At 42.0% G+C, this 27,766-nt stretch overlaps 1 protein-coding gene across 2 annotated transcripts in view; it reads left to right on the forward strand.

Moving 5' to 3' along the window:
• Window positions 1–24,667, forward strand: part of hprt1 (hypoxanthine phosphoribosyltransferase 1) — a 64,209-nt gene extending 39,542 nt beyond the window's left edge. Inside the window, exons 6-9 of one of the 2 annotated variants that reach the window (XM_048544644.2) lie at window positions 2,740–2,822; window positions 3,433–3,479; window positions 7,814–7,890; window positions 16,045–24,667. In XM_048544644.2, the coding sequence (XP_048400601.1) occupies window positions 2,740–2,822; window positions 3,433–3,479; window positions 7,814–7,890; window positions 16,045–16,092 (255 nt within the window). In that variant the 3' untranslated portion in view covers window positions 16,093–24,667. The other variant, XM_048544643.1, reaches the window with a different exon arrangement.
• The last annotated feature ends 3,099 nt before the right edge of the window (window positions 24,668–27,766 follow it).

Below are 27,766 nucleotides of genomic sequence, written 5' to 3' on the forward strand. Positions count from 1 at the left end.
TTAAAAATCCCTTCTCCAGGGAGCTGACTTCTGCTTTTACACCATTCATTTTTCGAATTCTGTCCCACTCTGCTTTTCAAGATAATGAGACAAAATAGTCTGACCATGGAATCTCCCTTGTGGTATTTGGCTTTTATTTTCTCATCTCGCAGAAAGCTGTTTCCAAAATTTGATTGGAGTAGCTGTATGGATATGTGATCGTGAGCTACAGTTTCCTGAATTAAGCTGTATTGCCACATGTACATTAAAACCATGGAGAGCGTATACTAGAGATTTACCAGGATGATTCCAGGGATGATATAAGAATTGAGGAAAAGTCTGAAATGTAGGGGCTGTTTACAGTGGAGGAGAGGAGAGTAAGATCAGATTTACCTCTGAATTGACAGATTTTTCTCTGCTGTGCCCAGTCGGCCATGCTCTAACCTTTGAGTTAGGAGGTTGTAGTTCACGTCGTACTCTAGAGACATGAGCAGAATAAGCTCTGGTGCAGTTCTGTCGGAGTGCTTCACTACTGGAGGTGCTGTCTTTTACATGAGGCATTAAATGAGATCTGTTTCAGGAGGTTGTATAAGATCCCATTGCACTGTTTCAAAGAAGTGTTAGTGTTATCCTTGATGTTCAGTTCTGTATTTTGTAAAACAGTCAAGTATTAAGTGGTGGAGCTGAAACCATAATCAAATCAGCACAACCTTATTGAATGATGGAGCAGGCTTGGACAGCAATTGCTGCTGCTGAATCCTACTAGAAATTTTAAAATATCTTTAGATAGTGGCGCAACAGCAAAACCTTGATCAAAATACAGCGCCCTTCGTAAAGACCCAATTTGTATATGGGTGTGTATGTGAAGTAGGGACAGGAGTACACCCCATGACCACTTGAGCCTTTTCCTTCATTCATAGAACATAGAACAGTCCAGCACTGTACGAGCCCTTCGACCCACAATGTTGTGCTGAACTTTTACCCTATACCTAAGGTCTATCTAACCTCCACCCCTCCCTTATACTATCATCCATACGCCTACGAATACCTGCTTAAATGTCTCCAATGAGGCCGACTCCACTACCCTCTCCAGCAATGCATTCCATGCCCCTACCGCTCTGAGTCTCCTCGTACTACCTACCTCCACCCTAGAAAACAAGTCTCTGGCTGTCCACTACTATACCTCTGATCATTTTGTACACCTCTATCAAGCCACCTCTCATCCTTTTGTCGTTCTAAAGAGAAAAGCCCTAGCTCTCTCAACCTTTCCTCCTAAGACCCTCCCTCCATTCCAGGCAACATTCTGGTAAATCTCCTCCGCACCCTTTCCAACGCTTCCACATCTTTCCTGTAATGAGGCGACCAGAACTGGACACAATACTCCAGATGTAGCTGGAGCATAACTTCACGGCTCTTGAACTCAATCGCTCTATTAATGAAAGCTCACACAACATACGCCTTCTTAACAACTCTATCCACCTGTGTGGCAGCTCTCAATGAACTGTGAACATGAACCCCAAGATTCCTCTGCTCATCCACACTGTCAAGAATCTTTCAGTTAACCCTGTATTCTACTTTCAAGTCTGTCCTTCCAAAACAAATCACCTTACACTTTTAAAGTGAGACCATGGCCGATTTGATTTGAGGCCTAAACTCCACAATTTCACCTGTCCCCAAATCTTGGACTCTTGGTCAAAATACTACCAACCTCTATCTTAAAAATATGACTCCATCTCTGGAAGGAAAGAATTCTCCTCATCGTCTTAGTTTTAAACGAAGGGGTCTTAAACTTATCTCCCTTCATTCTCCCTCCCACAAGAAGAAACATACTTTCATCACCAGCTTGTCGTGTCCTCTCAAAGTATGTCACCTTGAAATGTAGTAAAGCAATCATGGATGCTAAACCACATGATATATTAAGACAGATGGCCAAAAGCTTAGTCAAAGTGTTAGTTTTAAGGAGCATCTTTTCATTGGAGAAAGAGGTGGAGAGTTTTCCCAAAGAAATTTTGGGGATTAAAAATGAAGTTGCCGTGACCCCAGAGGACCATAGGACCGGTTTCTCATGAGAGAAAGTTGATTGTCAGCATTTTAACCTGAGGATCACAATGCCTCAGGCGAAGGCAAAACTTAAGAATCCTTCATGGTATCCTTGGCCAGAGTAGGAATTGAACCCACAATATTGGCATCACTCTGCATTGCAAACCAGCCATCCACCAAGCGAGCTAAAGGCTGCTGATGGTGTGACTACCGTTGATGAAGAAGGGTGGTGGTTGTGTGAGGGGTCAGTCTGAGCACCGGGGTTCTCCATGGCTGGAGGAGGTTACGTAATTAGGCAGTGTGAAAGAAATTGAAACATGAGAATGCCAGTCTTAAACTTGAGCTATAGGGAGCTAATGTAACATTTAGGTGAATGGTACTTACTGCAAGTTATGGAATTGCAACAAGATTTTAGTTCAGCTCAAATTTATGGGGGCATGGAATATGGGCGGTGGGCTCGGCACGTGCTGGAGTAGCTGAGTCTGTAGATAATAAAAGGTTTAACAGAAGGATGGGGTGGGCCATGAGTTAGCACTGATGCTGACAAATAGGGATGGGGGAGACAATGCTGGCACTTGTAGGGGTTCAGTCGGCTGGTTGGGAAAGGATGCTACTGGGGAGTGGGTAGCACTGATATACATATGGTGGGGATGTATCTGGGGAGCATTATTGTATCGGGCTCACAGCTTTCTGTGAGTCAACTTACTCCCTTTTTCACAGGATATAATCGATACGGGTAAAACAATGCAGACTCTGCTGAGCATGTTGCAAGATTACAAACCCAACATGGTGAAAGTGGTGAGGTAAGCATTGTGTGAAACCAATCCAGTGATTGATTTTAAACAGTGGGTAGTACATTGCCTAAATATCATATGTCCTTGTGTTATTGTCAGCTCCAGAATTTCCAAAACTACATGTGTTGTTAATTTCAGTTCGCATCCCATGAACCCAGACACCACAGCCGCCTTGAACCTGGAGCTGAACTGGTCGTGCCCCAATGCTTTGGGCACCAAACCTTCAGGGGAACTGCTCCTGCTGTCACGGAAATATAATTCTACTTCAGCTATTTGCATCAAATCTTATTTTTCTCACACATTTATACCTAAAATCTCACTTCCTTGTGTGGATGTTTCCAGCAATTTGTTTAATTTATTAATTATTTTCTTTTATTAATACTCTGTCGGGGTGGTGCGGGGTGTTTGAATTTGGAGAAACAGGATTTAATATAATCTAAAATGACTGATTTTGTGAGTTTCCACAAATGGTTCAGTGTTACATGTAAGTTGGAACCATTGAACTCTTATTTACCATTATTCTTGTTAAATTCTTCTGCTTGACTTTGCGATTCTACTGGTCAATCAAGTGTCTGAAATTGTCATTTCATTTCACTAATGCTGTCATCTTTCTTAATAGCCTGCTGGTTAAACGAACTCCTCGAAGTGTGGGCTATCGGCCAGATTGTAAGTATCGTATTTCGAAATAGGACGTCTGTTAATCTGTAATTGCCTCGATCATTGTTACCTCTAAGCAGTGCAGTAAGCCAATAGTCCCCACAAGGACCACTGATACATCAGTCCCGTTAGGTTACTGAGTGAGAAAGGGGTCACACACTTAAATATGTTGCTCGTGTACTTCAAATAACAAATCAGAAGATTATAAAATAACCTGATAGAAGTTTATAAAATGATGAGAGGTATAACTAGAGTTGGTGGCAGTTGTCTTTTCACCAAGATGGGGAATTTCAAGACTAGGGGACACATTTTTAAGGTGAGAGGAGAGATACGAGGCACATTTTTTACGCAGTGGGTGGTTCTATTGTGCAACGAACGTCCTGATGCAGTGGCGAATGCAGGTACAATTACAATGCTTAAAGACAATTAAATGGATATATGAATAACAAAGAGAAACAAAGAAACCTACGGCACAGGAACAGGCCCTTCGGCCCTCCAAGCCTGCGCCGATCAAGATCCTCTGTCTAACCTGTCATCTATTTTCTGACGGTCTGTGTCCATTTGCTCCCTGCCCATCCATGTACCTGTCCAAATATATCTTAAAAGACGCTAACGTGTCTGCATCTACCACCTCTGCTGGCAACGCGTTCCAGGTGCCCACCACCCTCTGTGTAAAGAACTTTCCATGCATATCTCCCTTAAACTTTCCTCCTCTCACTTTGAACTCATGACCCCTAGTAATTGAGTCCCCCACTCTGGGGGGAAAAAGCTTATTGCTATCCATCCTGTCTATACCCCTCATGATTTTGTAGACCTCAATCGGGTCTCCCCACCCCAATCTCCATCTTTCTAATGGAAATAATCCTATCTTATTCAACCTCTCTTCATGGCTAGCACCCTCCATACCAGGCAACATCCTGGTGAACCTCCTGTGCACCCTCTCCAAAGCATCCACATCCTTTTGGTAATGTGGCGACCAGAACTGTACACAGTACTCCAAATGTGGCCGAATCACAGCCTTACTCAAAAAACTTCAAAAATCTGGAGAATTAAACAAGAGAGACTTCCAAAAAATGAAACCAGATGGATCCAACACACCACGCTTCTACGGACTACCAAAAATTCACAAACCAGGAGCCCCCCTCAGACACATAGTGTCGCTGCCTGGAACACCAACCTACAGATTAGCCAAGGAACTACACCAAAGACTAAAACACCTAGTAGAAGACTCCCACCACTCCATTCGCTCCACCCAAGAATTCCTGAACACCATCAAAGACACCAAGATAGAAGAGGATGAAACAATGGTCTCCTTTGACGTAACAGCCCTGTTCACATCCATCAACATCAACCTGGCCAAAGAAACACTGACTACACTATTAGAAGAACTGAAGACACATACACCAGACACCACTAACCTCATCAGCAAGGACATCATCGTCAAGCTAGTGGACCTATGCCTCACCACCCACTTCACTTTTAATAACAAAACCTACAGACAAACCAATGGTACACCCATGGGATCTCCGATATCAGGGTTCTTAGCAGAGGCAGTAATGCAGAGACTCGAACAGACAGCTCTGCCAACCATCCAACCCAAACTTTGGGTCCGCTATGTGGATGACACCTTTGTCATCACTAAACAAAACAAATTAGAGGAAACATTCAAGACCATCAATAATACCCTTTACTGGCATAACATTCACAAAAGAGGAGGAAAACAGCAACAAACTGCCATTCCTAGATGTCACAGTAGAGCGAACAGCCAATGGGGAACTTCAAACCAGCGTCTACAGGAAAACAACACATACGGACCAAATACTGAACTACAGGAGCAACCATCCCAACACCCATAAACGAAGCTGCATTAGAACATTATTCCAACGAGCCACCACACACTGCAGCACAGAGGAACTTCGCAGAGCAGAGGAAAATCACCTAAAACAGCGTATTCAAAAAGAATGGGTACTCTATGAACACAGTCCGCCGATTTCTCAGCAACAAACCCAAACAAACAGACAAAACGGGCTCAGAAACCATAACCACTCTCCCCTACATTCAAAGACATTTCCGAAATGACTGCCAGACTACTCGGACCTCTTGGCATCAGGGTAGCCCACAAACCCACCAACACACTAAAACAGCAGCAAATGAACATACAAGACCCTATACAGACAATAAATAAAACGAACGTCATCTACAAAATACCTTGCAAGAACTGTGATAAACACTACATTGGACAAACTGGCAGAAAGCTAGCCACCAGGATACATGAACATCAACTAGCTACAAAACGACATGACCCACTATCACTCGTATCCTTACATACTGATAAGGAAGGACACCACCTTTGATTGGGACAACACATCCATCCTAGGACAAGCCAAACAGAGACATGCACGAGAATTCCTGGAAGCATGGCATTCCAACTGGAATTCCATAAACAAACACATTGATTTGGAGCCAATCTACCACCCCCTGAGGAAAAGAACAGGAAATGACATCACCAATGCAGGAAATGACATCACCAACCCAAGGAAACCTAACCAGATAAATAGAAAGCGGGACATAACACCAGCGCTTTGCCGGAGGCTCACTGATGATGTTACCTAGAATGGTGACGAAACGTCTGAAAACGAACCTTCCAGCTCAGCGTGCAAACTCTCACCCAGAACCTCAACCTGAGCTACAAATCTTCTCAAAACTCGCTACTACTAGCCTCTGTCTCCTGTTGCCCAGCCAGTTTTTTTATCCATCTAGCTAGCACACCCTGGACCCCATGTGACTTCACTTTCTCCATCAGCCTGCCATGGGGAACCTCATCAAACGCCTTACTGAAGTCCATGTATATGACATCTACAGCCTTTCCCTCATCAATCAACTTTGTCACGTCCTCAAAGAATTCTATTCAGTTGGTAAGACATGACCTTCCCTGTACAAAACCATGTTGCCTATCACTGATATTCCCATTTTCTTCCAAATGGGAATAGATCCCATCCCTCAGTATCTTCTCCAGTAGCTTCCCTGCCACTGAGGTCAGGCTCACCGGTCAATAATTACCTAGATTATCCTTGCTGCCCTTTTTAAACAAGGGGACAACATTAGCAAGTCTCCAGTCCTCTGGGACCTCACCCAGGTCTAAGGACACTACAGAGATATCTGTTAGGGCCCCGGCTATTTCCTTTCTCACTTCCCTCAGCAATCTGGGATAGATCCCATCCGGACCTGGGGACTTGTCCACCTTAATGTCTTTTAGGGTACCTAACAATTCCTCCTTCCTTATGTCAACTTGACCTAGAGTAATCAAACATCTATCCCTAACCTCAACATCCGTCATGTCCCTCTCCTTGGTGAATACCGATGCAAAGTACTCGCTAAGAATGTCACCCATTTTCTCTGACTAAGCGCATAACTTTCCTTCTCTGTCCTTAAGTAGCCCTCTTAATCCCTTTTTTCAGATTCACTGTACATTCCTGATATTCTTGCAAAGCTTCGTCTGTCTTCAGTTGCCTAGACCTCATGTATATTTGCTTTTTTCTCTTGGCTAGTCTCTCAATTTCACCTGTCATCCATGGCAGGGTTTGGAGGGATATGAGCCCAGAGCGGGCAGCTGGGACTAGTTTCATTGGGAATTATGGTCAGCATGGACTGGTCGGACTGAAGGGTTTGTTTTTGAACTGTATGACTGTAGAGGCAGTGTTGCTCAGAACATAGCCCATTTATCCAAATCCCTTCCTGAATTAAGCTCCAAGGGCTGGTATTAATTTGTCCAATCACTGATCATTGCTCCAGTTTCAAGTAAAATCCATTGAATAAATCCTCTTTCTCTAGAACAGGGCCACAAAATAGGGCAAAAATTCTGAAGCCTCTTAATTAGAGACCTACTGGCCCAACTCCTCATACCCTGTAATACCTAATTCGTCTACATTCACCTTCCTGTTCACCACCTGTAGCCTTTAATATCCATCTCTCTGCCACGCTCCAGACCTTCTTAACATCCTACTTTCTAAGCTATTGGTGAATTTTCTTCAATAAACTGTACTTCAGTTCAAACCTGGGTTACTTTAGTAAGGAGCCACGACACAGGAGTTTAACATTTGAGTCAGTTTTGTTCAGTGTAATTACTAAAATTGAATATGAGGCATTAAGAAATTATTCCTGATGTTTAGATTGTTCAAATTCTACGTTGTTGACAGTGAATGTGGTTAAAGGTTGGTACTGGGGAATCGGCAACCATAATGCAGCGTCCAAGTTGTGCTGGCTGTTCAATGCTGTCATGTTAAACTTTGCATCAATTGTTACTTTGCAAATATTTTACTCATCTTGGTGAACTTTACTTACAGTCGTTGGTTTTGAAGTTCCTGACAAGTTTGTGGTTGGATACGCACTTGATTATAATGAATACTTTAGAGACTTAAATGTAAGTGTTTCAAAATTTATAATTTGGAATTGTATGGCCATAATGAAAGACAGACCAGGCTCAAATGGCTGAATGGTCTACTCTGCGTCAGTGTTTCAATGTATATGTACTCAGAATTGCTATTGTCCAGAGAGAGGCCTTTCAAGCTGGTGACTCTGCAATATTTTTTCCCTTCAAATGCTACATCTGAATTTTCCTCTACTACACTCTTGGGCAGTGTTTTCTAGATCCTGACCACTTAATGCGTGCAACAGTTAGTTTTTCCCCATGTCACCTACTACTGTGCAAGTCACCTTAAATCTGTGGCTTCTGGTTTCCAACTGCCACTGGAGACTGTTTCTTCCTATCTACTCTGACCCTTTCTCATTTTGAGTATATCTGCCATATGAACTATAAATGTAGAAGCAGGTCGAGGCTATTTAGCTCCTTGAGCATTTTCCATTGTTTCTGGCTGGTTTTCTACCTCAATGTACTTTTTCCTCACTATCCCCAGACCTGCCAATACTTTTAGTATTTAGAAATCTATCCATTTCTGACTTGAACATATTTAACGACTCATCCTCCACTTCTCTTGGAGTAGAGAATTGGAAAGATTCATTATCCTGAATGAAGGCACTCATATCAGAGAATACAGGCCCATTGCCCTCAATCTTTCTTCATAAGACAGTCATGCCATCCCAGGGATTAGTCTGGTGAACTTCTGTGGCACTCCATCTATTGCAAGTATATGCTTCGTTGGGTGAGAAGACCAAAACTGTAAGCAGTATTCCAGGTGTGATCTTCACAAAGCTCTGTGCAGCCTGTCCTCAAATCCTGTTGCAGTGAAGGCCAACATCTCACCTGCCTTGCTATTTGCTTGCAACACTTGCTTATTAGCTTTTTAATGACTTATGAGATGGAACACTTAGGTGCCCTCAAACAGCAAGGTCTGGATTTTCCATTGGCCAGCCAGTCACTACGTCAGCATAGGTAGGGACTGTGCATGGGGAATCACCATTGCAGCACTCTGTGAAGGAATTGCCAGGGAAATTGACAACTCTACTGGACAATTTCCCTTCTGGAGCCCTCAAGGAGTCTCCATTTAATTCAGAACGTCCCAAAAAATTAGTCTGTTAAGTATGTGGTCTAACTCCTGAGTAGCTATTCAACTGACCACGTGCAAACCTAGCACATGGCCAACTACACCTCTCTCAGACCCCTTGCTCTTCCCAGACCCTGACTGAACACTCCCTCCGGACCTGATCTTGCCCCATTCTGCCCCTGATATCCTCCCTCTGCACCAACACCAACAGCTCCTTCAAACCCCAGGAGCTCATCCCCAACCTCCCTCACTCTTGAGCTGATCTGCTTCTGCCTGCTCAACCCCTTTTGCCAGACCCCTTTTCATTCTCCATCCACCTCAAACACTGCGTCACCTACTTGACTCCTTGACACTCTACCCTTTACCCACCTGGCACCCTACCCCCAATCACCTGGCACACTACTTTCCCTGCACCCTAACCTTGCATCAATGTGGCTGTCTGTGATTCTGGATGTTTAAATTGCAGAATATGGCAGATAACTGCCATGAAAATGGGGTTTGGTTCACAGCACCTCTTTACAACAGAACTGTCAGAGTGGAAGTACAGCTTCATATTTCTGAGAGACCCTGATTCGAATGAAAGGAGAGCTCATGTGAGATTGCCAATCCTTGGAAAATCTGATCTTCGATCACTCCCTAACCCGAGCTTTCTCAAGGAGGACAAACCCAGCTGCTGTAGTCCATCTATGTGACAAGAATCCCTCATCCCACGAAATATTCTTGTGATTTTTTTTAAGCATAGGCTCTAATTCCTTCATGTCTTTCCAGATCTGAACAAATTATTCCAGTGAGGCTGAACCTTATCCAGGTTTATTATAATGTTCTTGCTTTAGCATCCTATGTCTCTGTTTATAATGCGTCATATTTTAATCATTTTCTCTACCTGTCCTGGTGTCAGTGAATTTGGGCTGTGAGCATGTTTAGACATTCACAGATTTCCAAATGCCAGTGGTGCAAAGAGGTATGGGAATCATGCAAGGGGAAAAGCACTGAAGTGGATGATCAGCCATGATTGCATTGAATGGTAGAGCAGGCTCGATGGGCTGAATAGCTTACTCTCGTATTCCTGTGCACCACTAGGTCCTTCTGCTTCTGTATCCCCTTTAGAATTGTGTCCTTTGTTTGATATTGCCTTTCCTTGCTCCTCCTACTGAAATGAATCACTTCACATTTCTCTGCATTGAATGTCGTCAAGCATGTTTATCTGGCAGAATGGACAGAGGAATCTGGATCTTCCTGTGGTCTATTATTATCAACCTCTCGGTGCTCCATGTTGTATAATCTGCTAATTTTGAAATTGTGACCTTGTGCACCTAACTCTAATCATTTTTCTTGTTTGACGGAATATTGGTTTTCAAACTGAAGTTTGTATTTGAATATTGCATATTTCCCATCCACCGCCCACCAATTACCATCGCTAAATTCTTGCATTGTGTCCTAAGCAGTGACCCAGACACATTGCTAGTTAGGTTAGTCCCTAGTTGGGTGCTGGTTGTCCTGCACTAATCCAGCCTTTTTTGAGTGACTCATTCAGAAATCAGTTTCACAGAAGTTGGTACTGTACTCTGTCCTGAGATGTTTTTGGCTGAGTGTCTCCTTGTGCTAATGTTTTTCTGTGAAGAATATTCAAGGCTGTTACCTTTGTTGCAGTATGCGGGGCTGATCCAGGTAGCTTCTGTTTCTTTCTGGTTTTCACCTGTTTGGGAACATATCAGCGATTCTAAAGCTGATTTAGCTGCACTCCATTGAGATCAGAATTACCATCTTCTGACCTTTTGCTACTTACAGAAGGAAATCTCCATTAATTAATCTCACAAATCCTAAATTAGTCAGTGCTGAGTATGACCATTCGACCTGTCTGTATCCATCCTCCCAGAGATCCCTTGAATTGTTTAAAAGAATCCTGGATTTGCATTTGCCTTCCTGGAATTTTGGAATACCAAGTGTTCTTCCCTCTTTTTGTGAAGAAATATTTTTTAATCATAGTTGTACAGCAGGGAAACAGACCCTTCAGTCCGACTCGTCCACACCAACCAGACATTCCAGTCTGACGTAGCTCCATTTGCCAGCATCTAATCCATATCCAACTAAACCCTTCCTATTCAATTACCCATCCAGATGCCTTTTAAATGTTATTTGTAACTCAGATTCTGATATAAGGAACCAGCCATGTAGCTCCTGACTGCTCTGTTTTAGCTTTGTAATCTCCCCCACATTTCAGTGACCAGGACAGGACCTTGTGCTCGAGGTGGGCATGAGTGGAACCCTGATCAAAGCTTTCTCAGGCTTGTATTGCATTATGCTGACTGCAGTTAAAATATTAGAAGCAGGAGTAGCCACTCAGCCCCTCAAACCTGTTCTGTCACCTAATACTGTCATGGGTTATCTTGTCATGACCTCAAGTCCGCAAACCTGCAACCCTTTACTAATTAAAAATCTGCCTATTTCCTCCTTTAAATTTACTCTATCCCAGCATCCACTGCGCTATGGGGAAGTGAATTCCACAGGTTTGTGACCCTTTGAGAGAAATAATTTCTTCTTTATCTCTGTCTTAAATCTGTTACCACTTAGGCTAAAACAATTGCCTGTTATTCTAGATTGTCCCACAAAAGGAAACATTCTCTCTACACCTACCTTAACAATCCCCTTTATCATCTTATTTACCACAATTAGAATTCTTTTCGTTCTTCTAAACTTTAGTAACTAAAGGCCTAAACTGCTCAGCCTCTCTTCATAAGATCAATCTTTCAACTCTGGAAGTAATCTAACATCCTCTGAACTGCACCTAATAGAACATAGAACAATACAGCGCAGAACAGGCCCTTCAGCCCTCGATGTTGCGCTGACCTGTGAACAAATCAAAGCCCATCCCCCTTCGCTATCCCATCGTCATCCATATGCTTATCCAAGGACTGTTTAAATGCCCCTAATGTGGCTGAGTTAACTACGTTGGCAGGCAGGGCGTTCCACACCCTTACCACTCTGAGTAAAGAACCTGCCTCTGACATCTGTCTTAAATCTATCACCCCTCAATTTGTAGCTATCCCCCCTTGTACAAGCTGACATCATCATCCTTGGAAAAAGACTCTGCCCACCCTATCTAATCCTCTAATCATCTTGTATATCTCTCTTAAATCCCCTCTTAGATTTCTTCTCTCCAATGAGAACAGACCCAAGTCCCTCAGCCTTTCTTCATAAGGCCTTCGCTCTAAACCAAGCAATATCCTGATAACTCTCCTCTGCACCTTTTCCAATGCTTCCACATCCTTCTTATAATGGGGCGACCAGAACTGCACGCGATATTCCAAATGAGGCTGCTCTAGCCTTTTGTACAGTTGCAGCATGACGTCGCTGCTCCGGAACTCAATCCCTCTACCAATAAAACCTAACACACCGTAAGCCTTTTTAACAGCACTATCAACCTGGGTGTCAACTTTTAGGGATCTATGTACATGGACACCAAGATCCCTCTGCACATCTACACTACCAAGAATCTTTCCATTGACCCAGTATTCTACCTTGCTATTATTCTTCCCAAAGTGAATCACCTCACATATATCCGCATTGAACTCCATTTGCCACCTTTCAGCCCAATTCTGCAGTTTATCCAAGTCTCCCTGCAACATTCTTCCACACTGTCCACCACTCCACCCACTTTAGTGTCATCTGCAAACTTACTAACCCATCCACCTATGCCTGCGCCCAAGTCATTTATAAAAATGATAAACAGCAGTGGTACCAAAACAGATCCTTGAGGCACACCACTAGTAACCGGACTCCAGGCTGAATATTTTCCATCAACCGTCACTCGTTGCCGCCTTACAGAAAGCCAGTTTCTAATCCAAACTGCTAAATCTCTCTCAGTCCTGCGCCTCTGTATTTTCTCCAATAGCCTACCATGTGGAACCTTATCAAAGGCTTTACTGAAGTCCATGTACACCATGTCAACTGCCCTTCCCTGATCCACATGTTTGGTCACCTTCTCAAAAAACTCAGAGGTTTGTGAGACACTACCTGCCCTTGACGAATCTCTGTTGACCATCTCCAATCAAATTGTTGCTTGCTAGATGATTATAGATCCTATCTCTCATAATCTTTTCCAAAATTTTTCCTACAACAGACGTAAGGGTCACAGGTCTATAATTACCTGGGTCATCTCTACTGCCCTTCTTGATCAAGGGCACAACATTTGCAATCCTCTAGTCCTCTGGTACTAAACCAGTAGACAATGAGGACTCAAAGATCAAGGCCACAGGCTCCGCCACCTCCTCCCTAGCGTCCCAGACAATCTTCGGAAAAATCCCATCCAGCCCAGGGGATTTATCTACCTTCACACCTTCTAGAATTGATGACACCTCCTCCTTACTAACCTCAATCCTTTCAATTCTAGCAGCCCGTAACTCAGTCTTCTCCTCTACAATATTCTCCTTTTCCTGAGCGAAAACAGATGAGAAATATTCATTTAGCACCTCTCCGATCTCCACACACAACTTCCCACTTCTGTCTTTGACTGGCCCTGTTCCTACCCCAATCAGCCTCTTATTCCTCACATACCTATAGAAAACTTTAGGGTTCTCCTTTATTCTACCTGCTAATGTCTGCTCATGTCCCCTCCTTGCTGTTCTTAACATTCTCTTTAAACCCTTCCTAGCTAATCTGTAACTCTCCATCGCCTCATCGGCACATAAGCCTCCCTCTTCCGCTTATCAAGAGATACAATTTCTTTCGTAAACCATGGTTCCTTTACCTTATCACTTCCTTCCTGCCTGACAGGGAAATACGCAATACTTGTTCCTTAAACCAGCTCCACATTTTGATTGTCCCCCATCCCCTGCGTTTCGCTAACCCATTCTATGCCTCCTAAGTCTTGCCTAATCGCATTATAATTACCCTTCCCCCATCTATAACTCTTGCTCTGTGCCATGTTCCTAACCCTTTCCATTGCTCAAGTAAACATAACCAAATTATGGTCACTGTCTCCAAAGTGCTCACCTACCACTAAATCAAACACCTGGCCTGGTTCATTACCAAGTACCAGATCCAGTGTGGCCTCCCCTCTTGTCCACCCTTCGACACACTGTGTCAGGAAACCCTCCTGCACATGTTGGACAACAATTGATCCATCCAATGTACTAGAGTTTTAGCATTCCCAGTCAGTGTTGGGGAAGTCAAAGTCTCCCATAATGACCACCCTGTTCCTTTCACTCCTGCCCGGAATCATTTTGCCAATCCTGTCCTCCACATCCCTGGAACTTTGTGGAGGCCTATGAAAAAACTCCCAGCAGTGTGACCTGTCCTCTCCTGTTTCTGACGTCAGCCCATACCACCTCAGTAGATGAGTCCTCGGCAAAAATTCTTTCAGCCACCGTTATACTGTCCTTGACTAACAAAGCCACACTCCTCCTCCTCCCCCGGATCTTAATGAAGGGTCTAAACCCTGGAACCTGCAACATCTATTCCTGACTGTGCTCTATCCATGTCTCCGAAATGGCCACAACATCAAAGTCCCAGGTACCTATCCTTGCTGCAGGCTCACCTACCATATTCTGGAAAGCGATACAACTACATCTCTCAAGTAAAGGGACCAAAACTGTGCACAGTGCTCCGGGTGTGGTTTTTGACATCTTGTAAAGTTGCAGCAACACAGTTGTATACTGCGATTTTTTTTGTTTTAGCAATAAATACCAAAATTCCAATTGTCTTACTTATTACCTGCTGTACCTCTCTACTAATTTTCTACGATTCATGCATGAGAACACCCAGATCCCCCTCCAGGGAAGCACTTTGGAGTTTCTCTCCATTTAGAGAATAAGTAGTCTTCTCTTCCTGCGACCAAAATGGATAACCTCACACTTACTGACATTAAATTGCATTTGCTAAATTTTGGCCTATTCACCTAACCTATGCCTATCTATTTGTAAATTTCTATATGTTTCATTGCAACGTATACTTCACCCCACTCCCTCCCCAGTTGAATGTCATCTGCAAATTTGGCTGTCATATTTCTAACCCTGCACTCAAGTAATTAACATTGATTGCAATTAGTTGGGGCAAAGGGCAAACCCTGTGGCAGCCCACTAGCTGCATCTTGTCAACCAGAAAAAGACCCGTTCATCCGAACCTTCCACTTTCTGTTGGTTATCCAATCCTCTATCTATGTTAATAAATCTCCCCCCAAACCCCAAGCCATCTTGCCTTGTGTTGCCTTGCGTCGCCGCGCCTCACAGGGGAGGCAATGGCCTTGTGGTATTATTGCTGGACTGTTAATCCAGAGACCCCACTGATGTTCTGGGGACTCGGTTCAAATCCTGCCACGGCAGATAGTGGACTTAAGAATCTGATGACCATGAATCCATTGTTGATTGTTGGTAAAACCCATCTGGTTCACTCATGTCCTTTGGGGAAGGAAACAGCCATCTTTACCTGATCTGGCCTACATGAGACTCCAGACCCACAGCAATGTGTTTGACTCTCAACTGTTCTCTGAGCAACTAGGGATGGGCCATAAATGCTGGCTAGCCAGATGCACCCTCATCCCGTGAACGAACAAGAAAAAGAAAATTAATCTTTTGTGTTGCTGTTTATCAAGTGCCTGCTGGAAGTCTAGACATACAATATCTATGGTACCCCGTTATCCACTTTGCTTGCTACATCTTCAAAGAAATCTCTAACAAATTAGACAAAAACAACTTACCCTACATAAATCCATGCTGACTCTGATAGCTGTTTCAGAGATAGTAGGAACCGCAGATGCTGGAGAATCTGAGATAACAGGTTGTAGAGCTGGATGAACACAGCAGGCCAAGCAGCAGCAGAGGAGCGGGAAAGCTGATGTTTCGGGCCAAGACCCTCCTTCATCTCTGAAGAAGGGTCTAGGCCCGAAAAGCCAGCAGCTATCAGGGAAAGCTGATGTTATGTTTCCATTGGTGGAATTTGTCTGCTTTTACTCCTGTAGAGCTTGCTCCACTTGACTACGTTTACATCTGATTTCAGGTTTTTGATATAAACTGGACACTGGAACAGTCTCAGCATTTACTCCTTGCTGCATTGACATGACTTATTTTCCCTTGCAGCATATTTGTGTAATCAGTGAAAAGGGAAGAGAGAAGTACAAGGCATGAGGTGCGTGACACTTCGATGGACTGTCAGATTGCGATGGTTGAAATCAGCTGAAGACATTGTCTAGAAGATAATCTCTAGGGCTGTGTATTTGTTACTGTCAGTGAATTAGTTATTTAAGGGGCCCATCATGAATGTGCTTAAGTATTTTATTTTTGTACTGTAAAACATAAAGTTACAATCTATCATCACCTTTTGTTATATCCATTTCATTCTGCAGTTATTGCTTGAATTAAGTTTGCTTGAAGAAATATTTGGCAAGCTTTGGCAAACTTCATTTGATTAGTGAGAAACAGTAAAAGAACCTGAAATAGCAGTAATCATGATAAACCAAGTGTTTCCACCATGGTGGCTTGAATAATGATTGTTTACAATATCCTGTGACTTAACTCCTAATACGGGAGCTGGTCTTTCTGTCAGAGGGATGCCATCAAAGAGATTCTTCCACTGTCTGAAAATTCATTACAGCTGAAGGAACTATCAAAGTAGTGGCACAGAAATCAGGGACTAATGGTGGTCCCCACAATTAAAATTCCACTGGACAGAGCTGTGTGATGTATAGGATCGCAGTATTGCCTCTCACTGGACAGTAAGCCCAAGAGAGGTACGTCTGATGGACCAACTTTTCCTAGCCATAGCAGAGCTGAATAGTACCTTGGGGGATAAGAATAGAGTTCCTTTTCCTTCCCCCTCTTTCCCCCATGTGAGTATTTCCAGTAGCTCTCTTGCACCTCTCGTTTACTACAGTTGGTGCGCATGTTTCAATACCAAATTCTATTTGCTGTTCAGCAATGAGCTGAGAGCAATCCTGTCTGTATTTCCCTTCAAAATTGGTACCAAAACTTTGCCTTGTTAAACGTTGCCTCAGGTGGACTGAACAAACAAGCTACAAGGTGAGAGATTAGGGAAGCGGTAGGAAGATATTTCATAATTCTCACAGATATGCTCCATTGAGAGAGATTCTGTGATGTGTCATCATTCTGTAACTAAGGAAGTTAAGGATTGTATCAAGCTGAAAGAAAAGACTTGCCATAGAAAAAGACAAATCTCAGAAAGAGGGCATTCAAGCAAGCTGTCATAAACTAGCCACGCATTCTAATCCTGTTTTTCAGAATGTTGTTCTTAGCTTTGCATGTTACAGCATTTCAGGTACATCCTGATTCCTTTAAGTGTGATGGCAGTTTCTGCCTCACACACCTGAGCAGTGAATTCCAGGAACATCATCCAATATTCCCATTAGTTTTATTTCTTCGCAAATCCTCTGGAAACATGTCAAAACTGTAGACGATGTTGGCAACATCCAACAGCCTAGGGAGGCAACAGCCTAGTGGTATTGTCAGTGGATTGTAAATCCAGAAACTTGGGTAATATTCTGAGGATCTGGATTCAAGTCCTGCCACAGCAGTTAGTGGAATTTGAATTGAATAAAAATCTAAATGCTGATCATGTCAATTGTTGTAAAACCCCATCTGGCTCACTAATGTCCTTTAGGGAAGGAAACTGGCCTCAATGTGACTTTGGTCCCACAGCAATGTGGTTGACTCTTAACTGTCCTCTGGGCAATTAGGGATGGACCATAAATATTGGCCTAACCAGCCATGCTCTTATCCAATGAATGTTTTAAAAACAAAAAAAATGGTATGGCCTGCTACATGTAACCAGGCATCTTGGTCATCACCCCTGGGTGAAATATCCTCCTCATGTCTGCTGCAATCCTTCTACCAATCACCCTAAATTTGTGTCCCCAGTGTTTAACTTCCTCATGAAAGGAAACAGGTCTTCACTGTCCATTGTACCCCAAGGCCTTCATTATTTTGTATATCTCAATTGAGTTATCCCTTAGCCTTCTCTGTTCTATGGATAATAATGTTAACCTATCCGATCTTTGCTCATCGCTGCAATGTTCAAGATCTGACAATATTCTTATAAATTCCTTTTTTACTGTCCCTAGAGCAATTGTGTTCTCCCAGGGGGCCCCCAACTTACAAATTTTCAATTTACAAATATGTACTTACAAATGCAATCTCGCACAAGAGTGTAATTTCAAATCTGTGACATATAAACATTTCCTATCACTTATGAATGACTTCTTTATATTGTTTATGTTGTATTCTGACTTAAGAATGGATTCTGGAATAGAACCTATTTTTAACCACCTTCTCTATCATCCTGCCACCTTCAGGGACCTGTGGAAATTCACTCCTAGGTCTCACTTTCTGTACCCCCCTCAACATCCATTTATTATTATTATAATAGTATGAAACAAAGAGCTGCAGTTCCTAGAGATCTGAAACAATCACAGAAATTGTTGGCAAAACTCAGCAGGTCTGGTAGTATTTGTGGGGAGAAAGCAGAGTTAATGTTTTGAGTTCAGACTCGATGTTAGCTCTGCTTTCTCAAGATTATTCCTTTATTCTGTTTGCCTTCCCCCAAATGCACGACCTCCCACTTCTCTGCATTGAATCCCATTTACCACTTCTCCAACCATTCAACTTAACCTTTGATATCATCCTGCAGTGGACAGCAACCTCTTTGCTCTTGACTTCCTAGCCAAGTTTGTGTCATCTGTGAACTTTCTAATCATGCCTTTGGAACACAACTGGAGGTCCTATTCTGTTCACAAAAAACATCTGACAACTATTGTCTAAGAGATGGGGGAGCAGGCTGACCCAGTGATGCCCACAAAAAAAGTAAGCCATTCAGTTCATCCAGTCTGCTTCACACTGCAATGTGATTGTTCCTCAACTCCACTTTCCTGCCTTTACCACATAACGTTTAATTCCTTTGATTAAAAAACAGTCCATCTTGGCCTTGAATACACTAAATGATTCAGCCTCCATAGCCCTCTGTGATAAAGCATTCCACAGGTTCAGTTCCTTATAAGAAGAAATTTTTCCTTCGGCTTGAATAGGTGACCTCTTATTCTGAGTTTATGCCCTGTCATCCTAGACTTTCCCATAAGGTGAAACAACCTTTCCACATCACCCTTTGATCCCTGTCACTGAATCAATTTTGGATCCAACTCACTATATCGCCCTATATCTCATTCTGTTTAATTTTTCTGACCTATCTGCTAAGTGGGACCTTGTTGAATGCCTTACTGAAATCCATAGAGATAAACCTGCTCTACAATCATCATCCATCATCCTTTTAATTCCTTAGAAATTCAATTAAACTTGATTTGACTTTCCCCTAAAACCATGCTGGCAATCACTGATGAATGTCCAAGGTGGTTTCTTTACTCAGAGTAGTAAGGGAATGGAACGCTTTGCCTGCAACGGTAGTAGATTCACCAACTTTAGATACATTTAAGTCGTCATTGGATAAGCATGTGGACGTACATGGAATAGTGTAGGTTAGATGGGTTTTAGATCGGTATGACAGGTCGGCACAACATCGAGGGCCGAAGGGCCTGTACTGTGCTGTAATTTTCTATGTTAATCTGTAAACAAGATCAGAAGTTGCTGGAAAAGCTCAGCAGGTCTGGCAGCATCTGGGTAGAGAAATCAGAGTTAACGTTTTAGGTTGAGTGACCCTTCCTCAGAATTGGAACATCACGTTCATACTTCACCAAGGTTCAGACTGACTGGTTTGTAATTATTTGGCTTGTACCTCACATGTTTTGAATAATGAAACAATATTTGTCGATCTCCAGTCCTTTGGTACCTCACCTCTATTTTGTGCAAATTGGAAAATGATCCTCAGAGCATCTGCTATTTTATTCTGAGCTTCTGTTGGTGTTAATAGCCTAAGAGACAATGCATCTGACCCTGATGATTTGTCCCCCTTCTGGAAGGTCAGACCCTCCAGTACTTTCCTTCCCAAATGCATATTTTATTTAATATTTCACTCTCTTTTGACTAGAATGTCATCTTCATCCCTATGCTGTGTGAAGACAGACAAAATACACAACAAAATCCCTGCTGACATCTGTACCAAGCACAAGTTACATCGTGCATCAATGATAGGCCCAACCCTTAGTCATTCTTCTGGCCTTAATGTACTGATAGGGAGTTGGTTAGCTCCATTGGCTAGGTGGTGGGTTTGTAATGTAGAGTGATGCCCACAATGTGGGCTCAGTTCCCACCCTGGCTGAGGTTACCTTCTCAACCTCTCCTTGCCTGACGCATGGTGACCCTCCGATTAAATAACCACCAATTGTCTCTCTCTGATGAGAGAGTAGCTCTGTTGGGACTATGGTACTTTACTAAGTATTGATTTTTCTTGGTTTTACCAGTCAATGTTGCTCTATATTCTGTTCTTCTAATTCCTCCCTTTTTTCACTTTGTCCTATATTCGTACTAAGCTTTCTAATGCGCATAACAAGGTGTAGAGCTGGATGAACACAGCAGGCCAAGCAGCATCAGAGGAGCAGGAAAGCTGACGTTTCGGGCCTAGACCAAGAAGGTCTAGCTTTCCTGCTCCTCTGATGCTGCTTGGCCTGTTGTGTTCATCTAGATCTACACCTTATTATCTCAGATTCTCCAGCATCTGCAGTTCCTACTATCTCTGAAACCCTTTCTAATGTGGCATTTGTTTTTGAAACATTTTACTGTTTTTCTTTTGTACCTGTATGCTTCTGGTTAATCACTGGGGATCTCAATTTGGCAGCGTCTTCCTTCATCTGTGATGGGGCATTGCGTAGAATTGTATAACACTGCAAATAAGTAATTGTGGCCTCAGCACTGATCTCTCTAACACTCCACTTATTACAGGTTGCCATGCTGAAAATGTCCCCCATATCCCAACTTTGCCTTCAATGAGTTAGCCAATCCTCCATGCATCATAATATACCACCCTCAACACCATGGGCTCTTAGAAAGCAACCATTGACAATTTTCCAAACCTCTGGAACTTTTCCAAAATCTAAGGATTCCTCGAAGGTTGCAATGAGTACATCCACTATCTTAATCATTACATCCTTTAACATCCTAAGATACCAACTCGGTAGAATTCTTTGATGAAGTGATGTCTTACAAACTTGATAGAATTCTTTGAGGAAGTGACAAAGTTGATAGACGAAGGAAGGGCTGTAGATGTCATATCCATGGGCTTCAGTAAGGCGTTTGATAAGATTCCCCATGGCAGGCTGATGAAGAAAGTGAAGTTGCATGGGGTCCAGGGTGTACTAGCTAGATGGACAGAGAACTGGCTGGGCAACAGGAGACAGAGAGTTGTAGTGGAAGGGAGTTTCTCAAAATGGAGAAGTGTGACCAGTGGTGTTCCACAGGAATCCGTGTTGGGACCACTATTTTTTGTGATATACATAAATGATCTGAAGGAAGGTATAGATGTCTGATTAGCAGGTTTGCACATGGCACTAGGATTGGTGAAGTAGCAGATATTGAAGGGGACTGTTGGAGAATGCAGCAGAGTATAGATAGATTGGAGAGATGGGCGGTGAAATGACAGATGGAGTTCAATCCAGGCAAATGCGAGGTGATGCATTTTGGAAGATCCAATTCAAGAGCAAACTATACGGTAAATTGGAAAGTTCAGGGGAAAATTGATGCACAGAGATCTGTGTGTTCAGGTCCATTGGGTGTCACTGAGCAGATGTTGCTTGATAGCATTGTTGATGACACCTTCCATTGGAATTTCCCACCTCTGGATACATTCTTGTGGGTTTTTTCTATTTATTCATAGACTGTGGGTATCAGTGGTTGTGGCAGCATTTGTTGCTTATCCCAAGATGCCCTTGAACTGACAGCACTTTCAGGCCATTTCAAAGAGAGTTACAAGTCAACCATTTCACTGTAGGTCTGAAGTCATATGTTGGCCAGATTGGGTAAAGATTGCAATTTTCTTTCCCTAAATGCATTAGAGAGCCAGCTGGGCTTTTAACATTAATATTTCACGGTGCCACAGTGGAATATGAACCCAGGCTCCCAAAACCCTACTTGGATCTCTTGATTACTAGGCCAGTGATAATACCACCATGTCATTGCCTCCCCTGAGATTTTGAGCACACTTTCTTTCTGGTCTTTTAGAGATCAAGACTGCCAGAAATGTTGAACAATTTTTTTTTTGTTTATCTTCATGGTAGAAGAATTAGGAAACTTCCCAAAGAAGAACATTAAAATCTGGAAACAATAACCATCAGTGGGGAAAGATATTGGGAAAATACTGAAACGTTGCCAAAACCCCAGGACCAAATGGTCTGCATATCAGGGTCTAAAGGAGGTGGCTGCTGAGTTAGGAGAGGTCTTGGTTATAATTTTGCCAAACCTCTTAGATTCTGATAGGGTCCCAGGGGATTGGTAAATAGCCAATATAACAATCTTTATTCAGAAAGGAGGGAGAAGAATATAGGCTCATTAATCTAACATCTGTACCATGGAATTTGCTGGAATCCATTAAGGAGGTTGTTGCAGGATATTTAGAAAATCATAATGTGCTCAGGAAATGTATTTGTAGACTTAGGAAAGAAAAATCATATTTGACTAATTCATGAGAAGTATTTGATGGAGTAACAATCAAGCTAATAAAGGTGAACCTGTATATCTGGATGAAGGTACTTGATAAGGTGCCACACTGAATGGTATAGAGGGTGATATATCAGCAAAGAGAAAAGAGCGGCTCACAAACAGGAAGCAGAGAGTGGGGATAAATGAGTCATCATTTTTGAATTTACAAACTGAATCAATTGGAAGGCTACAGGAGTCAGTCCTGAGGCCCCAACCATTTACTTTTTATGGCAATGTGTTGATAAAGGAAACAAATGCATTCTAACTCATATTGCTGATAACACCAAGATAGGTATGAAAATTAATTGTCAAGAGGAGCTGAGTCCATAAAAGAATATGGGTAGGTTTAAGTAAGCTGGCAAACTTCTGGCACACTGTGGGAAAGTGTGAACTTGTCATCTTTGACAGAGAGAGTCGAAAAAAGGGAATCTGTGTCCTGGTAAATTAAATCTCAAAGGAGTAGGTCAGGAAACTTTACTACAGTATCAGTGAGATCCCACCTGGAAAACTGTGTAGTTTCAGTTTACTTATTTTAAAAATAATGCAACTGTGTTAGAAACAGTTCGGAGAATATTCACACAAATCACTCCTGGGAAGAAGGGAATTATCTTATGAAGAAAAATTGCACAGGTAAAGCTAATTTGTACCAGTATAGAATGAAATTTTTTTTGGAAACATACAAGATCGTGAGGGTATTGACAGGATGGATACTAGGAGGATGTTTCCTCTTGTGGGGAAGACTTAAAACTATATAACAGTTTAGAAGAGGAAGATTTTTTTCTTGAAGTGCTGTTACTTTATAGGAAGTTCTTCCCCAGTGAACAAATTTATTGGGTCAGCAAATTTATTCAAGGCTCAATTAGATTCCAGATGGACATTGGTTTTGAAGATTATGGTGGCAGAGAGGAAAGTAGAGATGAGACCGGAACTCAATCAGCCATGATCTTACTGAACAATGGGGCAGACATGAAGGGCCAAACTCATATCCTGTATCTATGTTTCTACAACTTCAATAGTAGTAGAAACTTCAGGAACTTGAAACAATCACATTCATGAGAGAAAGAGTCATATGAGTGGTATAGACTGTTTGGCCTTTCAAGCTTGCCTTACCATTCAGTATGGTCATGGCTGATCATCCAACTCAGGACCCTGTTCTTGCTTTTTCCCCATCCCTTCGACCTCTTGGACAAGCATATGGACGTACACGGAATAGTGTAGGTTAGATGGGCTTGAGATCGGTATGACAGGTCGGCACAATGTTGAGGGCCGAAGGGCCTGTACTGTGCTGTAATGTTCTATGTTCTCTTTAGCCCTGACAACTGTATCTAACTCCTTGAAACTGTTCAATGTTTTGGCCTCAACTGCATTCTATGATAGTGAATTCCAATTGTTCACCACTCTCTGGGTGAAGAAGTTTCACCTCATCTAAGTCCTAAATTGCTTCCCCCTTATCCTTGTGTTATGACCTTTGGTTCTGGACTCTCTGGTCATTGGTAACATCTCTCCTATGTTTACCCTGCTTAGCCCTGTGAGATCCCCTCCTCATTCTTCTAAACTCCAGTGAAGATAATCCTAACCGATCCAGTCTCTCTTCATACATCAGTCTGCCATCACAGGAATTAGTCTGGTAAATCTTCGCTACATTCCCTCATTAGCTAGAATATCTTTTTTCAGATAAGGAGACCAGAACTGCACACAATACTCCAAGTGAAATTGCAGCAAGACATTCCTGCTCCTGTACTTATAGAGTCATACAGCACGGAAACAGACCCCTTGGTCCAAATCACCAATGCCCACCAAGTTTCCCAAACTAAACCAGACCTAATTGCCTATATGACGATACAATGACTTTAAGAGATGTATTTGTCCTGGTTTTTTAATGAAGAAGGGTGAGACACCTAAAAGCTGGAGTTATCTTGCTGCTAGAATTGTACGTGAGGTAATCTATTTTACTGAATTTGCCTTTTCCAAGGGTGTGTTTATGGGCTACTATATTTCAACAATTAATTAGTAGCAGTCAATATATATGTTAAGCGTTTTGATTGCGTTACAATTAAGATAATTCTTTCATTTGTATTTTGTCTGTATTACAAATATAGTGTAACAATAAAGTGTGTTTTGTTTAAAATCAAATAGTTTGACCAATTGAATTGCAACCGGAATGCAATGCCTTACACTTACCTTTACAAAAAGAAAAAAATTAGGGTCTAGACTATCCTCTTAACATATTTTGAGAGAGCTTGGTCTGATTCATAACAAATTGGGGCTCTTGTCTGGATTAAAATCTCTAGTTCCAGGTTAGGTCTAGGATTATTAGACTCAAAGGCAGTGAGTTTGTATTCGGTTAGTTTAAACAGGATGTGCTTTGTGTAGTAATGGCTGTTTCAGTCACTAAAAGCTTCCTGGAGTGGAAGATGTCACTTCACATGTTTTATAGAAAGTTACCAGGGCAAAGCTTTCAGAATTGGAAAACAAGTTGAGGTTGGAGTTGAACAAAAACAAAGTTGCTGGTAAAGCTCAGCAGCATTTGTGAAAGTAAAAATAGAGTTAACGTTTCAGGTCCGGTGACCCTTCCTCAGAACTGATAGTGGCTGGGAAAACGTCAGTTTATATGCAGACTCCTCTCATTTTCTTCAGGTAAGAGGGGTTGCCATGGGTACCCACGTGGGCCCTAGTTATGCCTGTCTCTTCGTGCGGTATGTGGAACATTCGTTGTTCCAGTCCTATTCCTGCCCCCACCAAATCTTTCTCCAATACATCAATGATATCATTGTTGCTGCTTCCCTCTCTCATCCCTTCCCTTCCTCGATATTTTTGTTTCCATTTCTGGGGATAGACTGGCCACTAATATCCGCTGTAAACCCACTGATTCCCACAGCGACCTGGACTATACATCCCCACACCCCACTTCCTGTAAAGACGCCATCCCATTCTCTCAGTTCCTCCGTCTTTTTCGCATATGTTCAGATGAGGCCAACTTTGACAAGAAACATGCTTCAAAAAAGCATTTCTGAAGAAGGATCCAGACCCAAAATGTCAGCTTTCCTGCTCCTCAGATGTTGCTTGGCCTGTTGTGTTCATCCAGCTCTACACCTGGTTCTCTCAGATTCTCTAGCATTGGCAGTTCCTACTATCTTTTGTTGAAGAGTTACTCTTTTTTTAACTAGATATGGACTACCTACAGAAGGGTCAAATTTAACATCAAAATTACTCAAGGAAGTTCATGGAAAGCTTAAGAATAAAACAATTCAAATCTACTAGGTACCATCCAGAATTACAGGGAACATTAGAATAGTGGCATCAAAAATGTTGAGGGCTTATAGTCAAGATTATCCAGAGGATTGGGATAAAGGAATTCATTTGTACATTTTGCAATTGGGAATACACTTGATCAATGTATCAAATTTTAGGGAAGGATTAAATGGTGCAGGTGAGTTGGCTAGACAGCATTTAAAAGTAGCACAGCATGTGATGAAACAGGAAGCAGAGAAGAAATCAAAAATTTGCAATTTTGCTCATGCATGTAAAGTGTTAGCGTTATTCCCAGTGATAGGTGAACCTTTAAAAACAAGGTTTAGTGGGCAATATTAAATCAAAAGGAAATTGAGTGAGATGAATTATTTGATAAGAATGCCAGATAGAAAGAACTCTCACAATGTGTCCTGTGAATATGTTCAAAAGACATTTTGATCGGGAAGGAAAGCAAAAGGATTAAATTGGACAATGAGGAAGTTTCAAAAATTGGAATAAATTATTGAGTTTCCTTCCAGAAGAATATCGAAATGACCTGCAAGAATTATTGCAATCACACAGGGTGATGTGTAGGAATAAGCTTGGATGTACTAATCTAATAATGCATGATGTAAATGTAGGAAATCTGTTCCATTAAACAACATCCCTATCATATTAACCCTCTAAAGTTGGCACAGGTTCAAAAGATTATCACAAAAGTCAATGCAGTTATAAAGTCTGATTTGTATCCTAATCCATGTTTGGAAGACTATATTGAGAAAGTGGGACAAGCAACTTATATTTTTAAGTTAGATTTACTCAGATACATTTACCTGAAAGAGCCAAGGGAATTTTGGCTTTCATGAAGCTGTATGGACTGTACCAGTTTAAATTCATGTCATTTGGTAGAAAAATGCACCAGCCACATTTGGAAGACTAACCAATAAAATCATTCAGGATTACCTAATTGTGTGGGGTACATCGACGATCTGGTAATCTTTAGTTACACATGGAAGAAACATTTGGAGCATTTATCAGAATTGGGGCGCTGGCTTGGTGATTTACCTGGCTAACGGAGAGTTTACAAAAGCCCAAGTCATTGAACATGGACAGATGGCCCCATGGGATGTGAAAACAAAAGTTGTTGGACAGATTCCCATTACCATCAATGAAGAGGGAAGAATTATGATTCCTGGGATTGTGTTGTTTTTATTGGAAGTTTGTTCTGAATGTAGGCAGTGTGGCTGCTCTATTGACAGACTTGTTGAAGAAGTGCAGAAAATTTCAGTGGACAGAGCAATGTCAGAAAGCATTTGACAGCCTAAAAGCTGTGGTAATTACTGTGCTAGTGTTAGCCACACCAAATTACACAAAGTCATTCAAGGTGGCTATCAATATGAGTGACGTAGGTGTCCATGCTGTATTCTCGCAAGACAATAAGAAGATAGAAAGACCTATTGGGTGATTTCTTCCAGAAAATTAAGTAATTAGCAAAGAAATACTCCCCAATCGAGAAGAAGACCTCAAGTTTGGAGCTGGCATTGCAACATTTCAGCATTTATATTGCCAGTAATGTATCTGAGACAATTATATATGCTGATCGTAATCCCTTAGTATTTTTGGAAAAGAAATTAAGGATAAAAATTCCAGACCATTTAGATGGAGCTTATTGTTGCAGCCATTTAATTTGTGAATTATACACATGGCAGGATGAGAGAATGTAATTGCTGATGCGTTGTGATGACTTTGATGAAGGAAGGAAGACATGGTGAGGAAAACTGGAGTGAAATGGACTGTACTAGTGAACGTTTGCATGCCTAAAGTCAATGTAATGTACATGTATTGTAGTACTAATACTGTAAGACGAAAGGATTTTCAAAATGAAGCAATCTTTGTATATAGATAACAAGGTGTAGGGCTGGATGCACACAGCAAGCCAAGCAGCATCAGAACAGCAGGAAAGCTGATGTTTTGGGTC

Source organism: Stegostoma tigrinum, chromosome 15 (genome assembly GCF_030684315.1).
Source record: "Stegostoma tigrinum isolate sSteTig4 chromosome 15, sSteTig4.hap1, whole genome shotgun sequence".
Taxonomy (NCBI): Eukaryota; Metazoa; Chordata; class Chondrichthyes; order Orectolobiformes; family Stegostomatidae; genus Stegostoma; species Stegostoma tigrinum.